Source organism: Hemitrygon akajei, chromosome 2 (genome assembly GCF_048418815.1).
Source record: "Hemitrygon akajei chromosome 2, sHemAka1.3, whole genome shotgun sequence".
In the NCBI taxonomy this organism is placed as follows: domain Eukaryota; kingdom Metazoa; phylum Chordata; class Chondrichthyes; order Myliobatiformes; family Dasyatidae; genus Hemitrygon; species Hemitrygon akajei.
In genome coordinates, this window is record NC_133125.1 from 76332858 (window position 1) to 76358516 (window position 25659).

General features: G+C 46.0%; 1 protein-coding gene across 11 annotated transcripts in view; it reads right to left on the minus strand.

The window, feature by feature from the left end:
- Positions 1-6845: 6845 nt before the first annotated feature.
- The window catches only part of LOC140714203 (NACHT, LRR and PYD domains-containing protein 3-like), a 99727-nt gene continuing 80913 nt past the window's right edge, over positions 6846-25659 (minus strand). For 9 of the 11 annotated variants that reach the window (XM_073025237.1, XM_073025201.1, XM_073025247.1 and 6 more), the window contains 5 exons: positions 10390-12127; positions 9089-9175; positions 8763-8933; positions 8440-8607; positions 6846-8274 (listed from right to left, as the gene is read on the minus strand). In XM_073025237.1, coding sequence (XP_072881338.1) covers positions 8187-8274; positions 8440-8607; positions 8763-8933; positions 9089-9175; positions 10390-12127 — 2252 coding nt within the window. In that variant the 3' untranslated portion in view covers positions 6846-8186. Of the gene's footprint in view, positions 8275-8439; positions 8608-8762; positions 8934-9088; positions 9176-10389; positions 12128-15491; positions 18467-25659 lie in introns of those variants that run through there. The other 2 variants (XM_073025265.1, XM_073025257.1) reach the window with 2 other exon arrangements.

The window sequence follows — 25659 nt, forward strand, 5'->3', positions numbered from 1 at the left end:
GGGGAATTTCTTTACTCAGGGAGTGGTAGCTGTGTGGAACGAGCTCCCAGTGGAAGTGGTAGAGGCAGGTTCGGTATTGTCATTTAAAGTAAAATTGTATAGGTATATGGACAGGAAAGGAATGGAGCGATATGGGCTGAATGCTGATTGGTGGGACTAGGTGAGAGTAAGCGTTCGGTATGGACTAGAAGGGCCGAGATGGCCTGTTTCCGTGCTGTAACTGTTATATGGTTATATGGTAAGGCACGACATGCCCTTGACAAAGCCATGCTCATTACTCCTAATCATATTATACCTCTCCAAATGTTCATAAATCCTGCCTCTCAGGATCTTCTCCATCAACTAACCAAACACTGAGATAAGACTCACTGGTCTATAATTTCGTGGGGTATCTCTACTCCCTTTCTTGAATAAAGAAACTGAATCTGCAACCCTCCAATCCTCCAGAACCTCTCGGTCCCCATTGATGATGCAAAGATCATCGCCAGAGGCTCAGCAATCTCCTCCTTCGCCTCCCACATTAGCCTGGGGTACATTTCGTCCAGACCCGGTGACTTATCCAACTTCATGCTTTTCAAAATCTCCAACACATCTGCTTTCTTAATACCTATATGCTCAAGTTTTTCAGTCTGCTGCACGTCATCACTACTATCACTAAAATCATTTTCCATAGTGAATACTTAAGTATTCATTAAGTACCTCTGCTATTTTCCCCAGTTCCATACACACTTTCCCACTATCACACTTGATAGGTCCTATTCTTTCACGTCTTATCTTCTTGCTCTTCACATATTTCTAGAATGCCTTGGGGTTTTCCTTAATTCTGCCTGCCAAGGCCTTCTCATGACCCTTTCTGGCTCTCCTAATTTCCTTTTTAAGCTCCTTTCTAGTAGCCTTATAATCTTCTAGATCTCTAACATTACCTAACTCTCTGAACCTTTTGTAAGCTTTTCTTCTTGACTAGATTTATTTCAGCCTTTGTACACCACAGTTCCTGTACCCAACCATAACTTCCCTGTCTCATTGGAAAGTATCTATACAGAACTCTACACAAATGTCCCCTGAATATTTGCCACATTTCTTCCGTACTTTTCCCTGAGAACATGTTTCCAATATAAGTCTCCAATTTCCTGCCTGATAGCCTCATAATTCCCCTTACTACAATTAAACACTTTTCTAACTTGTCTATTCCTGTCTTTCAAATGCTATTGTAAAGCAGATAGAATTATGATCTCTATCTCCAAAATGCTCTCCCACTGAGAGATCGGACACCTGGCCAGGTTCATTTTGCAATACCAAATCAAATACAGCCTCTCCTCTTGTAGGCTTATCTACATATTGTGTCAAGGAACTTTCCTGAACACAGATAACAAACTCCATCCCATCTAAACCCCTTATTCTAGGGAGATGCCAATCTATATATGGGAAATTAAAATCTTCCATCGCGACAACTCTGTTATTATTACACCTATCCAAGATCTGTTTCCCTATCTGCTCCTCGATATCCCTGTTACTATTGGGCGGCCTATAAAAAAACACCCAGTAAATTTATTGACCCCTTTCTGTTCCTAACCTCCACCCACATAGACTCCGTGGACAATCCCTCCAAGGTGTCCAACTTTTCTGCAGCCGTGCCACTCTCTCTGATCAATAATCCCGCGCCCCCACCTCTTTTGCCTCTCTCCCTGTCCTTTCTGAAACATCTGAAACCCGGCACTGAAACCATTCCTGGCCCTGAGCCATCCAAGTCTCTGTAATAGCCACCACATCGTATCTCCAAGTACTGATCCACGCTTTAAGCTCATCCACTTTGTTCACAACACTCCTTGCATTAGACACAGCTCAAGCCTTCAGTCTGAGCACATCCCTTCTCTATCATCTGCCTATCCTCCTCCTCGCCCTGTCTGCAAGCTTTCTCTATTTGTAAGCTAACCTCCTCTTCCCCAGTCTCTTCAGTTTGGTTCCCACTCTCCAACAATTCTAGTTTAAACTCTCCCCAGTAGCCTCAGCAAACCTCCCCACCAGGGTATTGGTCCCCCGGGATTCAAGTGCAACCCATATGCAAGTATGCAACCCTTCTACAAGTATGTCGAATTCCCGACGTAGAAGTGCGCAATAAGTTATTAGCAAACGATCCAGGGCTAATGACAGAAATTAGTGTATGGGAACACTTTGTATCTAGTAATCATAATGCTATGAGATTCCAAGTAATTACAGAAAAACAGTGGCCCGGGCCTCCTTTGAGATTCTGAATTGGAGAAAGGTCAGTTTTAAGGATCTGACAAGTGTGAATTGGGACAGGATGATATTTAGTAAAAGAGTACTTGGTAAGTGGCAATTCTTCAGAAGTGAAATTTTGGTGGTGTAGAGTTTGTATGTGCCTGACAAAATAAAAGTTGAATTGTAACTGGTGCAGGGAACCTTGGCTTTCAAAAGATATTGAGGCCCTGGATATGTTGTTCCTCTAAATGGCTCAGGCAGTTGGGTGCAACCAACTCATTAATGACTACAAGATCATAATTCCACGCACTGAGCTCATATGACCTTTTTTAGTCATCTTCCGTTGGTTTCTCAAAGCTTTCCAACAGTTTTTGCTCTTGTTTGCCCTCTCTTTGGCTTCTCATTTCATCCATGGTTGTGTCTTCCTGCCTTTTGAAGGCTTCCACTTCTTTGGGATATGTCTATCACTCACCTCCCCAATTGCTCCCAGAAACTCCAGCCATTATTGCTCCATTGTTGTTACTACCAGTTTTCCCTTCCAGTCAAGTCTGGCCAGCTTTCTGTCATAGAAACATGGAGAAGGTCAGTACAGAATCAAGCCCACTCTGGAAGATCAGAATGGTAATCTGTACGAGGAGACAAAGTAGATGGGGGAGATTTTAAATATTATTTTTGCATCTGTATTTACTCAGGAGATGAACACAGTCTATAGAAGTGAGGCAAAGCAGCATCAACTTCATGGACCCTGTACAGATTACGGAGGTGGAGGTGTTTGCTGTCTTAAAGCAAATTAGCATGGATAAATCCTCAGGGCATGACAAGCTGTTCCCTAAGACCCTGCAGAAGACAAGTGCAGAAATTGTTGGGGCCCAAGCACAGATATTTACATCATCCTTAGTGACATGTGAGGTACTGGAGCATAGCCAATGTCGTTCCACTGCTCAAGAAAGGCTCTAAAAATAACTAGGAAATAGTACGTTGGTGAGCTTGACATCAGTAGTTGTAAAGTTATTAGAACATATGTGCTGTGCAGGAACAGGATATATTGTATAAGTATTTGGATAGATGTGGACTGATTAAGGACAGGCAGCAAGGCTTTGTGTATGGTACGTCATGACTAACCAATCTTATAGTTTCTCGAGGAAGTTATCAGGAAAGTGCTTGAAGGCAAGGCAGTTGATGTTTCAAGGCACTTGACAAGGTCTCATGTGGGAGGTTGGTCAAGAAGGTTCCATCATTCAGCATTGAAGATGAGATAGTAAATTGGATGAGATACTGTCTTTGGGAGAAGCCGTAGTGTGGTAGCAGATGGTTGCCTCTCTGACTGGAGGCCTATGACATACTAGTGGTGTGTCATAGGGATCAGTGCTGGATCTGTTGTTGTTTGTCATCTATATCAGTAATCTGGATGATAACATGGTTAGCTGGATCAGCAAATTTGTGAATGAAAACAAGACTGGGAGTGTAATGGACAACGAGGAAGACTATCATGGCTTGCAGTGCGATCTGAACCAGCTGGCAAAATGGGTCGAGAAATGGAAAATGCAGACGCAAGTGTGAGGTGTTGCACTTTGGTAGGACCTACTAGTGTGGGTCTTACACAGTGACTGGTCGGGCACTGAGGAGAGTTGTTGAAGAAAGGGGTCTAGGAATACAGGTCTATATTTCACTAAAAGTGGTGTCACAGGGACAGAAAGAAAGGTTTTGGCACATAGGCCTTCATAAACCAAATTACTGAGTACAGGAGATGGATGTTATGTTGACTTTGTACAAGACATTGGTGAGGCCTAATTTGGAATATTGTGTGCAGTTTTGGTCACCAACCTACAGGAAAGATGTAAAAGAGGTTGAAAGAGTTCAGAGAAACCTTGCAAGGATGTTGCCAGGTCTGGGGGACTTTGGTTATAAGGATTGAACAGGTCAGGACTCTATTCCTTGGAACGTAGAAGATTTAGTGGAGATTTGATGGAGGTGTACCAAAATTACATCAAAATTATAGATAGGGTAAATGCAAACTGGCTTTTTCCACTGAGATTGGGTGGGACTACAACCAGAGGCCATGGGTTAAGGGTGAAAGGTGAAGAGTTAAGGGGAACATGAGGGGAAACTTCTTTGCACAGACAGTTGTCTGGGTGTGGAATAAGCAACCAGCACAAATGGTGCACGCGAGCTCAATTTCAACATGTTAGAGGTCTGTTTAGGTACCTGGACGGTAGAGGTATGGGAGTAAAATTTTAAATAGTTCAGCACAAACTAAGTGGGCTAAAGGGCCTGTTTCCGTGCTGTACTTTTCTATGACTGTGACAAGAACCTTAAATAATACTGTAATTCCTTTTAACAGCTGTGCGGTGCAACCATTCATCTCAGCAGGAAATTTTTACGTGGCTTTAAAAATGTGGCACATTAGATTAACAGTATGTAAAAGAAAATCCAAGCTGCAGGACAACAAAGACTATTTGTGTGAGAGTGTTTCAGTTATTGTGGGGCCAGGCACCCATGCAGCTCAGTGGAAACAGGGAATAATACCAATGGAGAGAGACAGATTGAGCCAAGTCACAGATTGGAGAGGGCAGAAACATAGAAAAAAATCATACAGCACAATACAGACCCTTCTGACCGAACATGTTCTTACCTAAGAAATGACCTAGGGTTACCCATCGCCCTCTAATTTTCTAAGCTCCATATACCTGCCCAGGAGTCTCTTTTAAAGACCTGATCAGATCCGCCTCCACCACCGTCACCGGCAGCCCTTTCCCTGATATCTCCTCTGTACCCATTCTTATAGAGACAGGAAGAGCATCAGAGAATTTGATGGGCATTCCAGATACCCGCACTGTGCCCATTTAGAAGATAATTTCTCTCGCCGACTGGGGTTGAATTTTGTTGTAATTGATTTTTTTTATTGAAGTTCATCATCAAACAAATATTTCCATAAGATGTTTTCAGACATAGTACATATATATCATATAATCATATATATCACAATTCTCCACAAAGTATTTATCTGAGGTATAGACTTATAGAAAACAGTGGAAAGAAAAAGCAAGCAAAAGGCAAGAACTATGTACAAGTAGGGAGTGATCTTTTTATTTTACAACAGATTCATTGATTTGTGAGAATAAAATCAGGCCTATGAGGCATTATGTAGTTAAACCATTTTTCCCAATATGAATCAAATTGTTCCAGCTTATGGTTAACAGATGCTGTTACCTTCTCCATTTGAAACAAAGAGAAAACCAAAAAGTTATCATCTCTTAAAAAGAAACACCAGCGCCATCTTATATTTAACATTAAATCCCCTAAAAAATGCTTTAAATTCAGTTATAAGATGCTATAATATTCTATTATATAAAAAACATACTAATATATTGAAAAGAAAAAAAAACAAAAAGAGACATTAATAGCATACTAAATTTTCAAAAATACCAATAATATTATATAAATAATTGAAACCTCTGCTAAGTATATATAAAAGAAGGAAATAACCCCATTAGTAGGAAAAACTACCAGTTGGTTAATTAAGAAAGAAACAAAAAAAAATCAAACTACCGGTAGATATTAGGTTAAAGGAATAAGTCTACCTTCTTTTTCTCAGTTGAATGTCCGAATAACTATTTAAACAGACATACTTGAACCATAAATCTTCTCTCCAAAAAACCCCCAATGATATGCAATAATGAACAAGTCCCCTAATCTTCTTCTAATAGTCTCTCAATGAAATGTCCAAGCATTCATAAATCTTCTTTCTGAAATGCTAATATGCAGATAACCAAGCAATCTTCCAGACAGTTCAATCAGCAGTTGCAGCAGGTATAGTTTGAACAAACGCCAGTGCAACTTTAGGATCAAAAAATGTATAAGGAGGAGAATCAGGAGGAAAAACTATAATTCTTGTTGGGTAAAGCAAGGAAGAAAACAGTTTCTTATCATATGCCTGTTTCATTACCAGAGCAAATTTTGATCTTTTTTCCATTATCTCCTTTGGATAATCGTCATAAAAACGGAGCTCAGTTTTCTCAAATCTAAAAACTCTGTTTTTTTGCCTGTCGCATTATTTGATCTTTAATCGTAAAATGATGAAATCAAACCAGAACAGACCGTGGTTTATTTGAATCTTGAGATCTCAAAGTAAAAGTTCTATGTGCTCTTTCTATATTAGGTGGCTGTGATATATAGTAGGAAATAAAGTATGAAAAAGCTTACCAAAGTAAGCAGTTAAATCTCCATTTTTGACTCCTTTCTGCAGCCCATCAATTTGTACATTCCTTTGGTGAGACCTAGTTTCCAGGTCTATAATCTTATTTCGATATCTTTCCAAACGAGTTGTAGTTTCAAGAAGTTTTTGCTTAGTTATCTTCAATTCCTCTTTGTGTGTAGTGACTTGAGTTTCCAGATCTTTAAGTTTTCCCAGAAATGACATCATTTCATTACTGCAACACACACAAAATGCTGGTGGAACACAGCAGGCCAGGCAGCATCTATAAGGAGAAGCACCGTTGACGTTTCGGGCCGAGACCCTTCGTCAGGACTAGAGATCTCTTACTATCTTTCCTTTCAGTTAGTCCTGACGAAGGGTCTCAACCCGAAATGTCGACAGTGCTTCTACTTATAGATGCTGCCTGGCCTGCTGTGTTCCACCAGCATTTTGTGTGTGTTGCTTGAATTTCCAGCATCTGCAGATTTCCTCGTGTTTCATTCATGACTACTCTTTTCCAATTGGTCTTTAATTGAATTCAGTGTCCATGCCATATCTTCAGCCCACAATGGCATTTCATCAGATCTTTCCTTTTGCATCTTTCCTTTTCCATTGCCTTTATCAGTAGATTCAGACAAGTTCTTCCCACTCCTCAAAGACATATTGTTCCCCCTCAAGAATCAGCAAGTAAAGATTTTAAATTCAAAGTTTAAATTCAGGGGAAAGGAACAAAACTAGGAGCAGCACAGAAACTGCTGTTACTCCATTTGCAGACAGGCGCAGACACCCCATGTTGATTGCTTCTGTTCCATTCTCTTGTTTACAACCTTTGTGGACACAGGACCGATATTATACAGTATATCGGCTTCCAATCTCTTTTGTCATTTTTGTCTGCGAGAGCAAGGAGAGTGTGCAGGAATATGGGGGTCAGAAGAATGCACTTATCTGTGGTGTGAGGATGGGGGATGGGGAGTGAGGAGATCCTGGGAACCAGACACCATGAGACTGACATCCCTCAGACTGGAGATGAGACGCTGCTGTACCAGTGTGAGGAACTCAGACCCATTATTGCAGTTCACTGGGTTCGGGGGCAGCAGTATCCCAAGATCACTGTTTCTCTTCTAATGAGACTCAAGTCCGACACCAAGACAGGAAGTTACAGCGGTTTATTGATTTCATCATGACAAATGTAAATTAAACAATGTGTGAGCTGCTGATGTGCGGGAATAAATAAGCTGCTCCCGAATCACACACAGTCACACACAATTAACTGATTGGCAACAAAGAGTGACATCAGGGAACTGATGAATATAAAATCACATTTCACACATCGCTGCAGATCCAGGGTCACTGCTGAGGCATTTGTTAATTTAACATCATTATATCGGCCAGACTGCTGAATGCATCGTCCTTAGCAAAAGGATCAAATGGATTCTCTCCCTGGGATAATCCCACCCCGGGACACTAGTTTCCCAGACTGAGCCCCGGCCCCTGGGCTCTTCCTGTCTGTATAATTCCCTGGGGTCTCACGTGGAGAAGTCTTGAACACAAACATCCGGTGGAAGTAGCGTCTGTGGACAACAGGTGGAAATACGTCAGTATGGGAACGCTCTGGACGTCACACACAAGACTGAAGCCAGTTCCGTTAGAATTGTTGGGAATTACACCTGGTGCGCGACCATTAAAGGTAAGGGTGGCCGTTAAAGGGAGGGCGGGAAATCGGCCAAAATGTCCCCATCCCGCGGACGGGGATGCTCACACATTCATATGTTCATACAGTCACTCTCAGTCCGGGTCTGGGTTCCTGCAGAGATCTCAGTTCCATCCTCCTGGTCCCACTGAACCGATTCCCCCACACACTGAAAGAGATGGGGGGAATAAAGATGAAGTAAACAAATTACACAACAGTGTCAGTAACAGGGGACTGGGGTTAACATTTCAACAATACTCAGAGACAAATATCACCAGAAAACTCATGAGTCTGCTGATATTTTATCACATTGAACATTAACACAAACACTCACGCGATCCACTTCAGACTCGGGTGGGTCAATATGAGGCAGCGGAGAGCGGGGACAGATAGGTCTGTGAGCGAGTTGAATCCCAGGATCAGCTCAGTCAGTGATGGGTTTGTACTGACAGCGGAGACGAGATCCTCAGCACCAGAATCTGTGAGACCGACATTGACCAGCCTGCAGATGAGAGAGAGTGAGGGTGAAGGACACAGAGAGACAGGAGACGGTACAAACCCCCAGTGTTTATCAGTAACACAATTACTGATCACATTAATATTCAGTGTCAGACACCCAGTGATTGTAAACACAATCTCCCACAGTCTGGTACTTACCACAGTTTCTGTATTTTACACTCCCGGTTCCTCAGAGCCACGGACACCAGTCTCACTCCTGAATCTCCCAGTTCATTATCACTGAGGTCCAGCTCCGTCAGTGATTGGTTTGTACTGAGAGCAGAGACAAGATCCTCGGCACCAGAATCTGTGAGACTGACATTGACCAGCCTGGAGATGAAAGCGAGTGAGGGTGAAGGACACAGAGAGACAGGAGACGGTACAAACCCCCAATGTTTATCAGTAACACAATTAATGATCACATTAATATTCAGTGTCAGACACCCAGTGACTGTAAACACAATCTCCCACAGTCTGGTACTTACCGCAGTTTCTGTATTTTACACACCGGGCTCCTCAGAGATGCAGACACCAGTTTCACTCCTGAATCTCCCAGTTTATTCCGCCCAAGTCTAAACACAGACAGACAAATTGATGAACAAAGTGATTCAAACCGTGGGTCTGAGTGTATTTCTGTCACTCGGATATTTCAGGAAACATTAAACCCTTCAGTAAATCACTGATTGGAGTTCCCATCGCTGGGCAGTCCCTCACTGCCCAGCTCCAGCCCTCACTGCCCAGCTCCAGGGTCTTCATCGAATGTCAGTAATTTAGTCTGTCACTGTGACCCTGTAAACTCCACATATTCTGTCCCATTCCCCGATGGTTGGAAAAGTGTTCCTGACGTATGAGGGTCGGGAGGGGCAGGGTTGAAGGTTGGGAGAAAGTCCCACAGTGAGGAAGATTTGTAACTGGGAAAGTGTCGATGGGAGATGGTGGAAGGACCACAGCTGAGCAAAAGGGATAGGGAGACTGAACCTGCAGGAGGAAGGGTAATGGAAAACTGGGGTCCATCAGGAGGAAGGGAGATGAGGAAGAGAGATCCCACAGGAGTAAGAGTGATCCCACAAGAGGAAGGGGGATGGGGAAGAGAGATCCCACAGGAGAAAGGGGGATGGGGAAGAGAGATCCCACAGGAGGAAGGGGGATGGGGAAGAGAGATCCCACAGGAGGATAAAAATGGGAAATGATAATCCTACAAGACGAGAAGATGCAGAAATAGATTGCACGTGAAGGGTTGGCCTAAACTGAGCCCCACAATCGGGACAGGAGATGGCATAATAGAACCTGGGTATCTGGTGGTGAGCACAGCCACACAGGTGGACTGATGGTGATAGTCAGACACGGGGAAGGGCAGAGAGGACAATCTCACACTGGTATTTCTTTCCTTCTCACTGGGACAGTCTGCTGACCCTCTCTTGTCTGTCATCGAGGAGGGGCAGTGAAACTCTGACCCACCTGCTTCAGTCAGTGTTGGTCTGAGTGTCAGTAACATTGAGAAGGAACATTGTCAATGGACGTGTCACAGGGAGCTAGAAACACCACCATTGCTGTGATTTACTACCATTAAACAAATGGCTGTTGTTCATGATCTGATGAAGTCTCCAAATCCCATCAGAAAGAACCACAGAACCCTCTCATCCTTGGGGAATTACTGACCGATCCCTTGGGCATTTGTCACAATTCTTCACAATTTGATTTGCTACAGTTTTACCCAAATTCTTTCACAATGAAACAACACAATGGAACAGTTTCACAGCTCAGAGTGAGAGATAAATCAAAGTACCTCAAATTCTGGCACTTGTGCAGCCCGGGTCCCAGCCGCTGGATTCCTTCACACTGAATATGGCAGTTCCCCAGGTCGAGGTGTTTTATTGTTTCACAGAGTCCAATGACATGAGACAGGACTGCGCAGTCAATCGGGGTCAGTGTTATTCCACTGAATGAAACTGTTTCAACAGATCCCAGTGCGGTCTGAGCCAGTCCAGGATTCTGAGACTCAAACAGGTAGTGCAACGTGTTCAGGAGGCTCCTTCTACCAGCTTCACTCCATGTGTTTCCACTCTGGCGTTTAACCTCCCCCTTCACCCAGTCAAATACCCGGCAGGTGGTGTCATGAGGAAATGGACCCAGAAACTCCTCCAGACCCCGAGTTGTCATTGGGTTGGAGAGACCAACAACAAAACGGAGAAATACATCAAATCGCCCATCTGTCTTCATGTGGGCTTCAGTGAGGAATTTTAGGATATCCCCGGGATGTGGAGTCAGGAATGGTGCGAGTGCAGCTACAAACTCTTGGATGGTGAGGTGTGGGAATGTGTACACCACACTCCGGGCAGAATCCCCTCGCTCCAAAAGCTCCATCAGAAACCCGGATAGGAAATGGGAAGGCTGCAGACTGTAACTGATCAAATCTCTGTCTGTAAACACAATCTTCCTCTGGGACACTCCTGCGAAGGCCATCTGACCAACCCTGAGTAACACATCACGGGGGTTCTCAATCTCACAGCCGTGGTTTTTCAGGTTGTTGTAAATATAATAGCAATATAATTGGGTGATGGTCTTGGGAATTTGCTGCGGGTCCCTGACTCTTTGTGTGAAGAAGGGGCCCAGTGCAAGAGCAAGGATCAAGCAGCAGGAAGGGTTGTAGCTCATAGTGTACAGGACCTCGTTCTCCTCCACGTGTTTGAAAACAGCTTCAGCTACTGTCTTATCTTCAAAATGCCTGATGAAATATTCCTTCCGTTCCTCACCAACGAATCCCAGGATTTCAGCCCAGACACTGATCTCAGCCTTTTCCAATAAATGTAACACAGTGGGGCGGGTGGTCACCAGCACTGAACACCCTGGGAGCAGCTTGCCCTGGATTAAACTGTACACAATGTCAGACACATGACACCACGACTCAGGATCTGGGCACTGGTGCTTGGGTTCTGTTTCTCTCCGACTGTCAGCAAAATCGATTCTGTGTTTGAATTCATCCAAACCATCAAATATGAACAGCAATCCCTCTGGGTTCTTCCAGACCTCACTCAGGATATTCCCAATGTAAGGATATTGATCCAGAATCAATTCCCTCAGGTTTATTCTACAGTTAATGGAGTTTAAATCTCGGAATTTGAAACTGAAGACAAATTGGAATTGTTGGTATATTTTCCCCGTGGCCCAGTCATAAACAATCTTTTGCACCATTGTTGTTTTCCCGATCCCTGCAACTCCATCTACTGCTGCTGAACTCCCAGATGTGGATTTACTCTGGGAAAAGCTGCTCTGGAATAACTGATCAGTCCAAATTTTTTCCAGCTTTCCGCGGAGATGTTTTTCTCTCCACTCCTCATGGTCTCTGCCTCTTGCCAGCAGCTCATGTTCCACCAGTCTCCGATCTCGAACAGTAGAAGTGAGCGTGAGCTCAGTGTATCGATCAACCAGCTGGAAAACCTTCACCTCCTCTGTCATCAGGATCATGTTCACTCTTAGTGTTTGAGTTTGTGCCCGCAGAGTCTCCTTGTGTTTCTGTTGAACATCTTCAATGGGAACAGACTGTGCTCAAACTGTTGGATGCCTCAACTCAGAACTCAGTATTTAAGTACACAAGAGTTTGCTCAAAGCTATTGCATTAATCAATGGATGCTCATACAGTAAGGTAAATTTGATTAACAGACCCTGACTGGACAGAGAGGCGTGGTCTAGATGAACACCAGATCATCACATTTCCATATTAATCGCGCTGAGAAGTTGAGTATTTCCCTGGTAGTTTATTGACCCCTGACTGTCCCGTACTGGACAAACTCTCAACCACTGCTACAGCTATCATTGTTCCTGTGGAAGAAACTTTTAATTCCCAGTGCTGATGTGGTGTATGGAGATGGCGAAAAGGGTAGTGGGCATTCTGTCAAAGGAACAGGTCGGGGAATCACAGCTCCCCCTCCCACTATCACTGATTCAAAATACAAATGTAGGGTTCTCAGATTGTTAACTGCTAACTGCATATATAAAATGGCTTCTCTGTAACGTTATAATGAAATGGCTTCTGTGTGGGTAACTGATGAGGTACTGCTCTGTTTAGTTGGAATGTTTGAGTTATAATTATTGATAACAGAGAAACTAACCAATGGTAGCAATGTTGTTCTATCTGTATGTGTGGGAACCTGGGGTGAGTGGCAGGTTTTCGGGGAGGAGAACCGAAGAGGAAGGACGTGCTGGATGCACTCTGGTCGACCACCGAGGTTGGTCCCAGGCGGCGGGTCAAGGTCAGAGAAGATCGAACAGTGGACCGAAGACTTTGATAACTGAGCTCCAACGGTTGTGCACGAATTGACTGAACTCTGATAAGTTTTGGCACCTTTTCTTTTTTTATATATTGTAACGCTATTAATTACCTAGTTCTAGTAAGATTTATAAAGTGTACTCTGTAAACATACATGGTTTGATATTGTGTGTGCGAGTTTGTACCAGTGTGCATTTCACAGCATCCACGCAAACGGGAGACACTGTTTGGCGGGTGGACGGATTTTCCCCTAGACGTACATCAGCCGATAGCGTGGGCATTACATTTCTGGGATGCTTGTCCCGGGATTGAATTTGTAGATGCTGGTGACCACTCTGCTTAATTAAAATACAGTTGGGATGGCAGCTGCTGCTTTTCGGCGATAGTGTGCGGCTGCGAAGGTGGCAGAGAGCAATGCGTGTGTATTGAGGGGGGTTAAAACTTTTGGCAAAGTGGAAATTGTATCGCAGAACTTCGATTTTGAGACAGGTACAGATACAGTGTTAGTGCAGACAAGTGAGGACATAACAGAGCAGAGTTGCCAGAGGAGATTGGCGTCCTCGGGGAGGCGGGGACATGGCGCCTGCAGAGTGTCGGGGAGGGAGGGGCCACAGCTCAGTGAGCAGAGTTGCCTGCAGAAAGGGGAGGAGACCTTAGGGAGCAGATTCTTTCGGTGCTGGAGGATGAAGAGAAAGAGTGGTCAGATTTGGAAAAATTGGTCAGTTCCTGTACCACAGAGAAAGGCGAGAGCTTTGAGTTGGCCTCTGCACTTATCTCCTTAGCGAGGAGGGCAGAGGGGCCCCACCAGAAGATAAGAGTTTCCTCGGGGTTAGTGCCCACTCCAGAGGGTGAGGAAGATTAGGAGACATGGGTAGAGCAAACGTCACAGTTGTTGAGTGAGTGGCAGTGTTCGAATGAGGACAAGCGACAGAGATTAGTTTAAAGTTTGTGGGGAGAGGCGGCTAGGGTAGTGTGAGGTGTGAAAGTTAACCAGCCTTTGGTCACTCTGATGCACTATATAGAGGCTTTGGAAAGTGCTTTTGGGTTGACTGGGAGCTCCTCGGTGAGTTTCAAAATAATTATCAGGAGGAGGGCGAGAAGCTCTCTGTGTACCTTTCTAGGCTAGAGAGACAGCTTAATGGATTGTGGCACCGGGGGGGGTGTCATTCGGGCTGAACAGGCGGATCAGTTAAGGATGGATCAGGTATTTCGGGGTGCCCAGTCTGAGGACAAGGTTGCTTGGAGTCTCCATCTGTCTTATAAAACGCCTCCAACATTTGTTCAACTGATCAGAGTTGTGAGGGGGGATGAGCGCGCGTTGAGGCCACCGGAGGACTCTGTCAGCAGGGTGAGATCCTCAGTTGTAGCCCGCGGTGGGGACAGGAAAGGAGCCGGCTCCACCCTGGAACTGATAAAGGAGGTGGTGGCTGAGCTGAGGGCTGCGGGGTCGGGAGGGAGGGCTTCACCCCCCCAGAGGACAGACAGCACAGGATGCAGCAAGTGGCAGGAGGTCGGCGAGAAGAGGGGCGTGTGCTATAACTGTGGGAAAGAGGGACACTTCCGGAGAGACTGTGAGAGGCAGGGGGTGTGCTATAACTGCAGGGAGGGCCACTTCTGGTGGGAATGTGAGCGGCCGGATGGACCTAAGAGGGCGAGTCCCCAGGTATCCAAGAAGGGAGAGGTGTTAGGAAACTTAGAGGGGACCCAGTGAGGGAATGGCCTGGTGTGTCTAAGGGAACACGTTCCCAGCAATGTACCAAGGAACCCCTGAAAGCAAAAGACCCGATTCCAGAAGGATTAGCGGGACCCCGCTCCAGCGTGTCGCCACGGATAGAGGGAATCTCTGCTAAAGCCAAGCTCGACACCAGGTTGCAGGTCACACTACTATACCGTTCATTTTACAATCAGTACTTAAAGCATTTGCCATTGACCCCATTCGGTGCATTGGAGATTTGGGGCGTCAGTACTGGGGATTATCCGTATGATGGGTATTTGTCAGTGGGACTGGAGCTTCCAGAAGCCGATGTAGGAGTGTCCGAAGTTTTGGAGACGTTAGCGTTGGTTTACCTGGACTCAGCTGAGACGGTGGGGTGCCTCAATCCTGGTGGGGACCAACACCCCTGTGGTGCGAAGGCTCGTGGGGGCCTGCCAGGAGAGGGTGAGTGAGAACTGTTTGGGGGCCTGGGCCGTGCACCCAGCATTTTTGAGGAAGTGCGGCGCTGCCCTGAGCCGGAGACTGAATTTAAACGAGGGACTGTGTGGTGCACCTAGTCGAGGCCTGTGATAATAAGGCCCAGGGAAGTAGCAAGAGTGATGGGAACCCCCAGATTTCCCGGAGTGCCTGAAGGTGGGGCCCTTTTAGTGGACACCCCAGAAGACCTCAAGGGGAGACACGATTTCTGGCTGGGATGCTGGTGAGGCCCGAAGTGCGGAGGCCCTCAGTGGTACATGCAAGGTGGATAGCTGTGAGTGTCAGGAAACTACGAAGAGAGAAGTCACCTTTAAGAAAGGGATGCCGCTGGCAATTTGTTCCCAGTGACAGTAATGTCTAGCGCCCCTCTGAGGCCCAGTAGCGGGGGGGGGGGGGGGGGGGAAGGATTGGAAAACAGAAGAACACTGACCGCTGAGGCTTTCAACTTTGGGGACTCTCCTGTGCTGCCAGAGTGGAAATGCAGGCTGGTGGAGAAGATGTTGAAGCCAGAAGATGTTTTCTCTCTTGGCGAGTTTGATGTGGGCTGCTCCAAAAGCACTCGCCATACCATCCGAGTGACTGAGGACACCCCGTTCTGAGAGAGGTCACGGCGACTGGCCCCTGCAAATGTGGAAAACGTGCAGCAGCACTTGTGCAAGTTGAAGGAAGCTGGAATCATCACTGAGTCCCGAAGCCCCTATGAGTCCCCAATAGTAGTGGCCCAGAAAAAGAACGGAAGGGTACGCATGTGTGTGGACTATAGGACCTTGAACCGGCGCACTGTCCCTGACCAGTATACGGTCCTGAGGGTCGAAGATGCGTTGGCCTGTCTGAGTGGAGCGAAGTGGTTTAGTGTGCTGGACTTGAGGAGTGGATATAACCAGCTCCCGATGAGTGAAGTCGACAAAGAGAAGACGGCATTTATATGCCCTTTGGGGTTTTTACAGTTCGAAAGGATGCCCCAGGGCATATCGGAGGCCCCTGCCACCTTCCAGAGGGTCATGGAGAAGACAGTGGGGGATATGAATTTGCTTGAAGTGTTGGTGTATTTGGATGATTGGTAGTGTTTGGAGCCACCTTGGAAGAACACGAAGTGAGGCTACTGAAGGTGCTAAGTCGGCTGAAGGAGGAAGGGTTAAAACTCTCCCTGGACAAGTGTCAGTTCAGCAAGACGTCTGTTAGCTATGTTGGACACATAATCTCGCAGACTGGAGTAGGTACAGACCCGGCTAAGATAGAAGCGGTGACCATGTGGCCAAGGCCCCGGATAGTGAGTGCTCTGCGCTCGTTCTTGGGGTTCTGTGGTTATTATCAGAGATTTGTTAAGAGCTACGCCAAAGTGAGTCACCCCTTGAACCAGCTTCTGCGTGGTTACCCTCCCTTGGGGAAGAAAGGAAAAGGGGGACGGGAGGTTAAAGAATATCTCAACCCGTTGGAGCCCTTCGGACAGAGGTGGGATGCCAAATGTGAGGCGGCTTTTAAATCGCTGAAAGAGTTGCTGAGGTGCTGGCTTTTGCGGACCCCCGATTACCCTATGTACTACACACTGACGCCAGCCAAGAGGGATTAGGGGCTGTCTTGTATCAAGATCAGGGCATCAGGTTGAGACCTGTGGCATCTGTCAGCCGGAGTTTGTCGCCCTCCGAGAGAAACTATCCCACACATAAGTTGGAGTTCCTGGCGTTGAAGTGGGCAGTGGTGGATAAGCTAAGTTTGAGGTGAGGACGGACAACAATCCACTTACTTACATCCTGACTTCGGTGAAACTGGATGCTACAGGCCATCGGTGGTTGGCAGCTTTGTCAGTATATGATTTCAGCCTGAAGTACTGGCCGGGAAGTAGGAATGTTGATGCGAATGCTTTGTCACGGTGGGTGCATGAGGAACAGGAGACAGTTGAGGAGTCGGAGAGCATTCCTGCCCCTGGGGTGAAAGCCATGTGCCAGTTTGCTATCACCGTGAAGGCCGAGGAAAAGGGGAGGCCGGAGCGAGCAGTGGAGCCATTGGGGGCTTCTGATGACACCCTACCCCCAGTTTACTGTGACCTGACTGCGCTGAAGACTAAACAGTTGCCAGAACTAAGCCCAGGGGAAGTGGCAGCTGTTCACCGAGATGACCCGGGCATTGGCACTGTTTGGTGGGATGTGGGGGATGTGGCGTGGGCGGAGAAGACAAAACACGCTTCAGTGCCTCCGTTATTGAGGGAATGGCCTCAGTTGAAGTTGAAGAAACAAGTTTTATATCGGGTACATCACCCCCAGACTGACCTCAGCGTTGGCAGCTAGTCCTACCTGAGAAGTATTGGAAGACTGTGTTGAAGTCCTTGCACAATGATTCTGGACATTTGGAGGTGGAGAAGACCTATGGATTGCTCAGACAGGTTTTACTGGCCCCCAATGAAGGCGGTTGTCGAAGAGTATTGCAAGTCGTGCATTCGCTGCATACGCCGGAAGACGCTGCCTGTGCAGGCTGCTCCGTTGTCACACTTGCAAAGTGAGGGGCCTTTGGACCTGGTGTGTATGGATTTCTTGGCAATAGAATCCAATGCCAGCAATACCGCGAATGTCTTAGTCATCACAGACCACTACACCAAGTATGCTCAAGCATTCCCTACCAAGGATCAAAGGGTGACTACGGTGGCGAAAGTGCTATGGGAGAGACTTTGAGAGTAAGCTCATCTATGAGCTACTGGGTATGTTGGAGGTTGAGAAATTGAGGACTACGCCCTATCATCCGCAGGGCGATCCCCAGCCTGAGAGTTTAATCGGATGTTGCTAGACATGCTCCGAACTCTGGAGACTAGCAAAAAGAGCCAATGGAGTCAACATATTGGGCATCTGGTTCACTGTTACAACTGTACCCAAAATGAAGCTACTGGATACTCGCCCTATTATTTGATGTTTGGGCGTGAGGGAAGGTTGCCCATTGACCTCTGTTTTGGGACAAATGTGGGTGAACTATTGCAAAAGCCCTACTTGAAGTATGTGTCTGATATGAAGAAAGAACTACAAAGAGTTTATGAGCTGGCTAGGGAAGCGGTCGCCAAGCAGAATTGGGAAAATAAGAAGAGGTATGATCAGAAGGTGAAGTTCTCCCAACTCCTGCCGGGAGATCGAGTCCTCATAAGGAATTTGGGATTACCTGGGAAACACAAACTGGCTGATCGCTGGGCGGGCACACCCTATGTAGTAGAGTCAGATGCCAAATCTACCGGTTTTCCGAATGAGGCCCGAGGATGGGAGATTCTCAAGATTCAAGATTCAAGATTCTCCATCGGAATCATCTGTTGCCCCTGGGGCGAGATGTACAGCTAGAGCGGAAGCCTGTGCTGCCGGTTGTACCTCGTACCAGGACTCTGTGTCCACGCAGGGTGGAGGAAGAGCCCACACCAGGAGAGTCGGGCCCAGGCCCAGCCCCTGTGAGGGATACTGACTCGGAGGATGATGATTCGGACGATTGGTACATGCTGCCATTCTCTGATGCCCCTGTGGCGGAGGAGGTGGTTCCTGGCCCTTCCCCTACTGGGTTAGACGGGGTAAGAAGGGCTAGTGGTGGGCAGTCAGGGGTACCCCAGGGCTTTGGGGAGGAGGATGTGGGGCCCAAGCAAGAGATAGAGGGTTCCGAGGTGCAGAGGGGTTTGGGTGACCGCTCATGGGAGGGTTTACCTCTTAGTTCCCGTGAGTCTCCTGTATTGTCCAAGGTGAAGGAGGCAGAAGAGGCAGTGTGCCGGTCTCAGAGAAGTAGGCGTCCCCCAGATAGGTTGGCTTATGTGGCACTCGGGGAACAGGGTGTGATATCCACTGTTTTTGGGAGTTATGCCACTGCTTTCTGCACTTGGATTGGGTTGTGTGTTCTGCAGGAAGGGTTGGCGAATTATCTGCATGTCATGAGGGCATGACTTGATTCGGTGGGGGGAAATGTAGGGTTCACGGATTATTAACAGTATGTTAACTGCTAACTGCATATATAAAATGGCTTCTCTGTAGCGTTATAATAAAAAGGCTTCTGTGTGGGTAACTGATGAGGTACTGCTCTGTTTAGTTGGAATGTTTGGGTTATAATTATTGATAAAGGAGGAACTAACCAATGGTAGCAATGTTGTTTTATTTGTATGTGTGGGAACCTGGGGTGAGTGCGCGAGTTTTCGGGAGGAGAACCGAAGAAGGAGGACGTGCTGGATGCGCTCTGGTCGACCACCGAGGTTGGTCCCAGGCGGCGGGTCGAGGAGGTCAGAGAAGATCGAATAGTGGACTGAAGACTTCGATAATTGAGCTCCAACGGCTGTGCACGAATTGACTGAACTCTGATAAGTTTTGCCGCCTTTTCTTTTCTTTTTTTTATATATTGTATTGCTATTAATTACCTAGTTCTAGTAAGATTTATAAAGTGTACTCTGTAACCGTACATGGTGTGCGGTCTGATATTGTGTGTGCGAGTTTGTACCAGTGTGCATTTCACAGCATCCACGCAAACGGGAGACACTGTTTGGCGGGTGGACGGATTTTCCCCGTCAGCCAATAGCGTAGGCGTTAGACAAAGTATATTTGTTGATCAGCACGTGCATTGTGGGTGGGGGTTATTGGGGAAGAAAACGTCAATGCCTTGTTCAGGAGATTGAGACTGTCAGCATTTTGACACAAAACGCAGACATCCCCCCCCACCCCACTTCCATCATTACAGATGCTGCTCAGCTCACAGTGTTCCTCCAGAAAATGGTTTGAGAGGGCAGATCAAGAGTATGTGTTGCAAATACTCAACAGATTTATGATTCAAGATACACAAGTGTAAAGGAGAAGGGAATAATTGTTATTCCGGATCTGATGTAGCACAAAAAAAAAACTCTGATAAAGAAGGCAATGAAAAACACAAGAAATATAAATAGGGCTGAAATGGCTGCAAGGTGCTGGGGAGCAGGTACAGAGGAGATGCCAGGGGTAAGTTTTTTACTCAGAGAATGGTGAGTGTGTGGATTGGGCTGCCGGCAACAGTGGTGGAGGCGGATATGATAGGGTCTTTTAAGAGACTTTTAGATAGGAACATGGAGCTTAGTAAAATAGAGAGCTATAGGTAAGCCTAGTAATTTCTAAGGTAGGGACATTTTCGGCACATCTTTTTGGATCGAAGGGTCTGTATTGTGCTGTAGGTTTTCTATGTTTCTATAAATACATAGGATTGTTATGTGTGATGAGAAAACCAGATGGAGATGGGGTCCAGAGTTGAACCCCCTGTGAACTATGCTGCTAACGAGAGAGAGAGATGGGGTGGGTGGGGGGGGGGGGGGGGAGGCATCCTGTTCCAGATGGGAGAGAGAGAGAGACAAGGATTAAAATGGATGATTTAGTATTATGGCTTCTTTGCTAATTGTTGACTTTAACGCCAAGTTTGTGTGGATCCCTGCTGACACAGCAGAGTGATGCCAGGTGCCTGCTGCGACAGGAGGGAGTGGCCAGTTTGATGGACATGGACATGATCAGTTGATGGATGGCTGATACCCTGTCAGGGGAGATAAAAGATGGGTCTGCTGAGACACCGGCAGACACGCCACGAGACACTGTAAGAGTGCTGTGCACCCACAGGAAGGTGGGGGCTTGGAGGACCGAATCAGGAGATCGGTCACAAAGCTCACAGTGTGACGGCAGGACTGGTGGGGGCTTGTCTGTGTGTCCACTCACGCCAGAGTGACCAGTCCACCACGGAAGAATGGTCTAGCCGAGAACGGAGGAGTCATAACTGAATGACCACATCAGTACAACGGGACAAGAAGCCAACGGAAGGTTTGCCTGCTGCAGCTGCTCACATCTCGCTCACTCTCTCTCTCTCTCTCTCTCTCCAATGTCACAACAGCAACTACCTCAACTTAAACTGAACTGAACTCAGCATTACCTTAAGACTATTCATTTACCCCTAGACTACGATAGAGCTTGGTTTTGATTCTTAGTTCTACCCTTCTGTATTTATCATTGCTAACCTGTTTTATATGTATATTTGCATTTTTGATACTGTATTACTTAGTTTACTAATAAACACCTTTAGTTACAGTACCACTAGACTCCAACGTATCATTCCATTTCTGCTGGTTTGGTAACCCAGTCACGGGGTACGTGACAGGATACAGAAGTCACTCTGACCTCAGGTGGTTCTAACAGAAAATTTTCAAACCATGCTGGTGGTGGGGTGGGGGTTGTTAGTTGTGGAGGGGTAGCTTAGTCATTGGAGGTGTTGATCAGTCCTACTACTTGAGGAAAGTAACTGATTTTGAGTCTGGTGGTCCTGCTGTGGATGCTGTAGCCTCCCCCCTCATGGGAGAGGGCCAAACAACCCATAAGCAGGATAGGGGGGGATCTCACTGATATACAAGAGGCCATACCAAGATCATCTACACCTCCCTTTGGTGCTCACTCCACCTTCCTTTTCCCTTTCTTCCATGGCCTTCTGTTTCTTTCAGTAACCAACTTTCTAGCTCTTTGCTCATCCCTCCCCCTCCAAGTTTAGCCTATAATTTCAACTCTTTTGCCTTCATCCCTTCTTTATGTTTTTACCCTTCCTGACAAAGGGTCTCGGCCCGAAACGTCGACATCGCTTCTCCCTATAGATGCTGCCTAGCCTGCTGTGTTCTACCAGCATTTTGTGTGTGTTTATGTTTTTTTGTTGTCTTTTGTTAGATTCCCAATCAACTAACTTTTGCTACATTGTACTGAGTTTCCTTTTCTTCTATGCAGTCTCTAGCTGCCTCCTACAGGTTCATTTACATTAATCTCCCTGATAAGATCTGATCTCGCAGTGTGTCAGGACCCTGTCAGGGGTGCATGGGGTCTCTTACAGCGTGTCAGGACCCTGCCAGGGCTGTGTGGGGTCTCACAGTGTGTCAGGACCCTGTCAGGGGTGTGTGGTGTCTCACAGCATGTCAGGACCCTGTCAGGGGTGTGTGGGGTCTCACAGCGTGTCAGGACCCTGTCAGGGCTGTGTGGGGTCTCACAGTGTGTCAGGACCCTGTCAGGAGTGCGTGGGGTCTCACAGTGTGTCAGGACCCTGTCAGGGGTGCGTGGGGTCTCACAGTGTGTCAGGACCCTGTCAGGGGTGCGTGGGGTCTCACAGTGTGTCAGGACCCTGTCAGGGGTGTGTAGGGTCTCACAGCGTGTCAGGACCCTGTCAGGGGTGTGTGGTGTCTCACAGCGTGTCAGGACCCTGTCAGGGGTGCATGGGGTCTCTTACAGCGTGTCAGGACCCTGCCAGGGCTGTGTGGGGTCTCACAGTGTGTCCGGACCCTGTCAGGGGTGTGTGGGGTCTCACAGTGTGTCAGGACTCTGCCAGGGGAGTGTGGGGTCTCACAGCGTGTCAGGACCCTGCCAGGGCTGTGTGGGGTTTCACAGCGTGTCAGAACCCTGTCAGGGGTGTGTGGTGTCTCACAGCATGTTAGGACCCTGTCAGGGGTGTGTGGTGTCTCACAGCGTGTCAGGACCCTGTCAGGGGTGCATGGGGTCTCTTACAGCGTGTCAGGACCCTGCCAGGGCTGTGTGGGGTCTCACAGTGTGTCAGGACCCTGTCAGGGGTGTGTGGGGTCTCACAGCGTGTCAGAACCCTGACAGGGGTGTGTGGTGTCTCACAGCGTGTCAGGGCCCTGTCAGGGGTGTGTGGTGTCTCACAGTGTGTCAGGACCCTGTCAGGGGTGCATGGGGTCTCTTACAGCGTGTCAGGACCCTGCCAGGGCTGTGTGGGGTCTCACAGTGTGTCCGGACCCTGTCAGGGCTGTGTGGGGTCTCACAGTGTGTCAGGACCCTGTCAGGGGTGTGTGGTGTCTCACAGCGTGTCAGGACCCTGTCAGGGGTGCGTGGGGTCTCACTTCAATGTATTCGGCTGTGATAGGGAGCATAGAAAAACATTGATTGTGGACATATTTACTTTACAGAATGTGACAGTGGTAGAAATTATGTTCTTCAATAATCAGGGAGTGTGTCTGTTTCATATTCAGAAATGGCTGTGGGAATTTCATTGTTGTGTCTGTTCCCTTGGTAAACAACATGAGGAATAGTGAAGAAGAAGCTTACAGCGATTTACCAAAGCAATGGTGCAGGGGAGCTGAGGGGTTTCATTGACTGGATGTGGGAGACTTCACCTACTGTCTATGGAGTGACACACAGATTTGTGTGGCTGCAATTAATTCTTCCTTTTCCCCAGTTTAAACTTTGAATTTTTAACTTTTATTTGTCAGATCTTAGAGGGGAATAGTTGTAATTATGTCACAATCTTTAAGAAGTGGGAAGCAGCTTCCTGAATCCAGCAATGGAAAGGGGAAAAAGTCGGATGAAACACCAGCTTGGGTGAGCAATTAGAAAATTCGCTGATGAGTCTTGATAAGAAGATAAGACAACAACACGGTAAAACTTGATGCTACCTCTTCTGAGATGAAGTCGTTAAGAGAGAGTTTTCAATTTGTGCAGGAAAACATTATCTCCCTGAATTCTGAACTTAAAGAGGTGAAGCAGCAAATTGCAGAAATGTCAGCACGTTTGGAGAAGTCACAAAAGATGATCATCAATTTGGAAGCAAGAACTCATTGGAATAATATTAGAATTGTTGGATTTAAGGAAGGATCTGAGACTGGAGATTTATTAGACTATTTTGCTAACCTGTTTCAATCTCTGTTTCCGGATATTTTATCTCAACCTCTCAACATCGAAAGAGCGCACAGAATTTTTACTGCGACACCTCGCCAAGACAGGCCAAGGTCAGTTTTGGTCTCCTTTCTTAATTTTAAAGTTAAAGACCGAATCATAGAATATGCAAGGAAACAAAAAGTTTTTAAATTTAAAGGTTCCTAGCTTCACTTTTATGAAGGTTATCCAGGGGAGGCTAATGGCTTTGCGGTCTAAATTCGTCCCAACCATGAAGATAGCCTATGATAAGGGATTATTCCCATCACTTCAATATCCAGCCCGATTAAAATTATTTCCCAAAGATTCGACTCCACGTGTTTTTCTGGACCCCAAAAAGGCGTTGGACTATGCTAAGTCTATTCCGGTTGAGCCCAGGTTTGAATGGATTTAGGTCAGCTGAATAATCATTATTTCAGAAAGAAGATAAGCTTTGAATATTTTTGATTTGCTTAAGATGTCCTTTGATTGATTGATCATTTAAAGAAGATGTGAACCTTTGGATATGAATGACTTTTCGAAATCTGTTTGGTCTACTGAGTGAATTAAGACAATGGATAGACTGATTATCTGTTTTATTATTTTATTCTCCCTGCTTTTATTAATTAAGTGATAGTTTCCATAGTTCATAAGTTTTATATATATATATATATATGTATATATATATATAGTTGGGAGGGCTTAGTTCATAGATACCGTAGATTCCGGACTACAGAGCGCACCTGATTAAAAGCCGCTGGCTCTAATTTTAGAAATAAAATCAATTTTTTACTTGTAAAGGCCGCACCGGATTTTAGGCCGCACCGGATTTTCGGCCGCAGATGTCCCACGTTGTAATATGAGATATTTACACAGAAAGATATTACACGTGAGGATTTTTTAACTTTTAATTAAATCCATATGGTAACAAAAACAAATACATATTGCAAATGCTTTTTTTCGAACCGTGCCCGTAACGCGGCTACTTTTAAATATACGTTGCGTATACTTCTTTACTGAACAACATTCCAATATCTCCTAACGACTGGTAAAAAATATATATACTGCAGCCTACCAGGAAAAGTTATTGATCGCCTTTAACTTAAAAGCAGCGTTTTGGCTCCGCCGCTCCCCCCCTCCTTTCCGTTTATCGCAAACTGGTATCCCACAAGACGCGGCGAAACCGGGTGTGACGTCATAGCATCCCGCGATGTAGTACAGAAAACAAATATAGTTAAAACTCTTCTAACTTTAACTAGAAAATGAATTACTAAGCGAAAATATTATAAACTAAATAACTGCCATAAAGGCAGCACAATGCTTTTCTTCGAGTGTTTTCCATGTTGATGAGGGTGAGTACAAATGACTGATTTACAATAATTTAATTGTGAAAGTGCGCTTGATTTATCGTACAATTTCATTGGACCTCTGTGAACTACTCATCAATTTTATTGGTCTACTGTTACGAGGCAAAATGTTTACGAGGCGGCATGAAAAAAAAAAATGCATTAGCCGCTCCGTATTAAAGACCGCAAAGTTCAAAGCAGTTCAAAATGTGGGAAAAAAGTAGCGGCTTAAAATCCGGAATCTACGGTAATTAGTTTTTTCTAAAAAAAAGTTTTTCATTGGGCATGTCAGTTAAATGGAAAATGGTGCTGATTTTTCTTTACTAGAGATTACATAGGTCTTTTTCTCTGTTTAATTTTTAGCTTTGGCGTCCTTGAAGATTGGTTTGCATTCCCCAGTGTGTTTTTAAGGATTAAATATAAACACTTTTTTCTCTGAACTTTTATGTTGAATGTGGGGAGCTAGATGTTGTAGAGAAAAACAGAACAGTGCTGGCCTTTTGGCCCATATTGTTCTGCTTACCTTTCAATTTATTTTATGATTAATTTAATGCTTCTGTCCTCTAGAGAATTCTATTCATCTTTCACTATGAGCCTATTTAGGAGCTTCTTGAATGTCCTT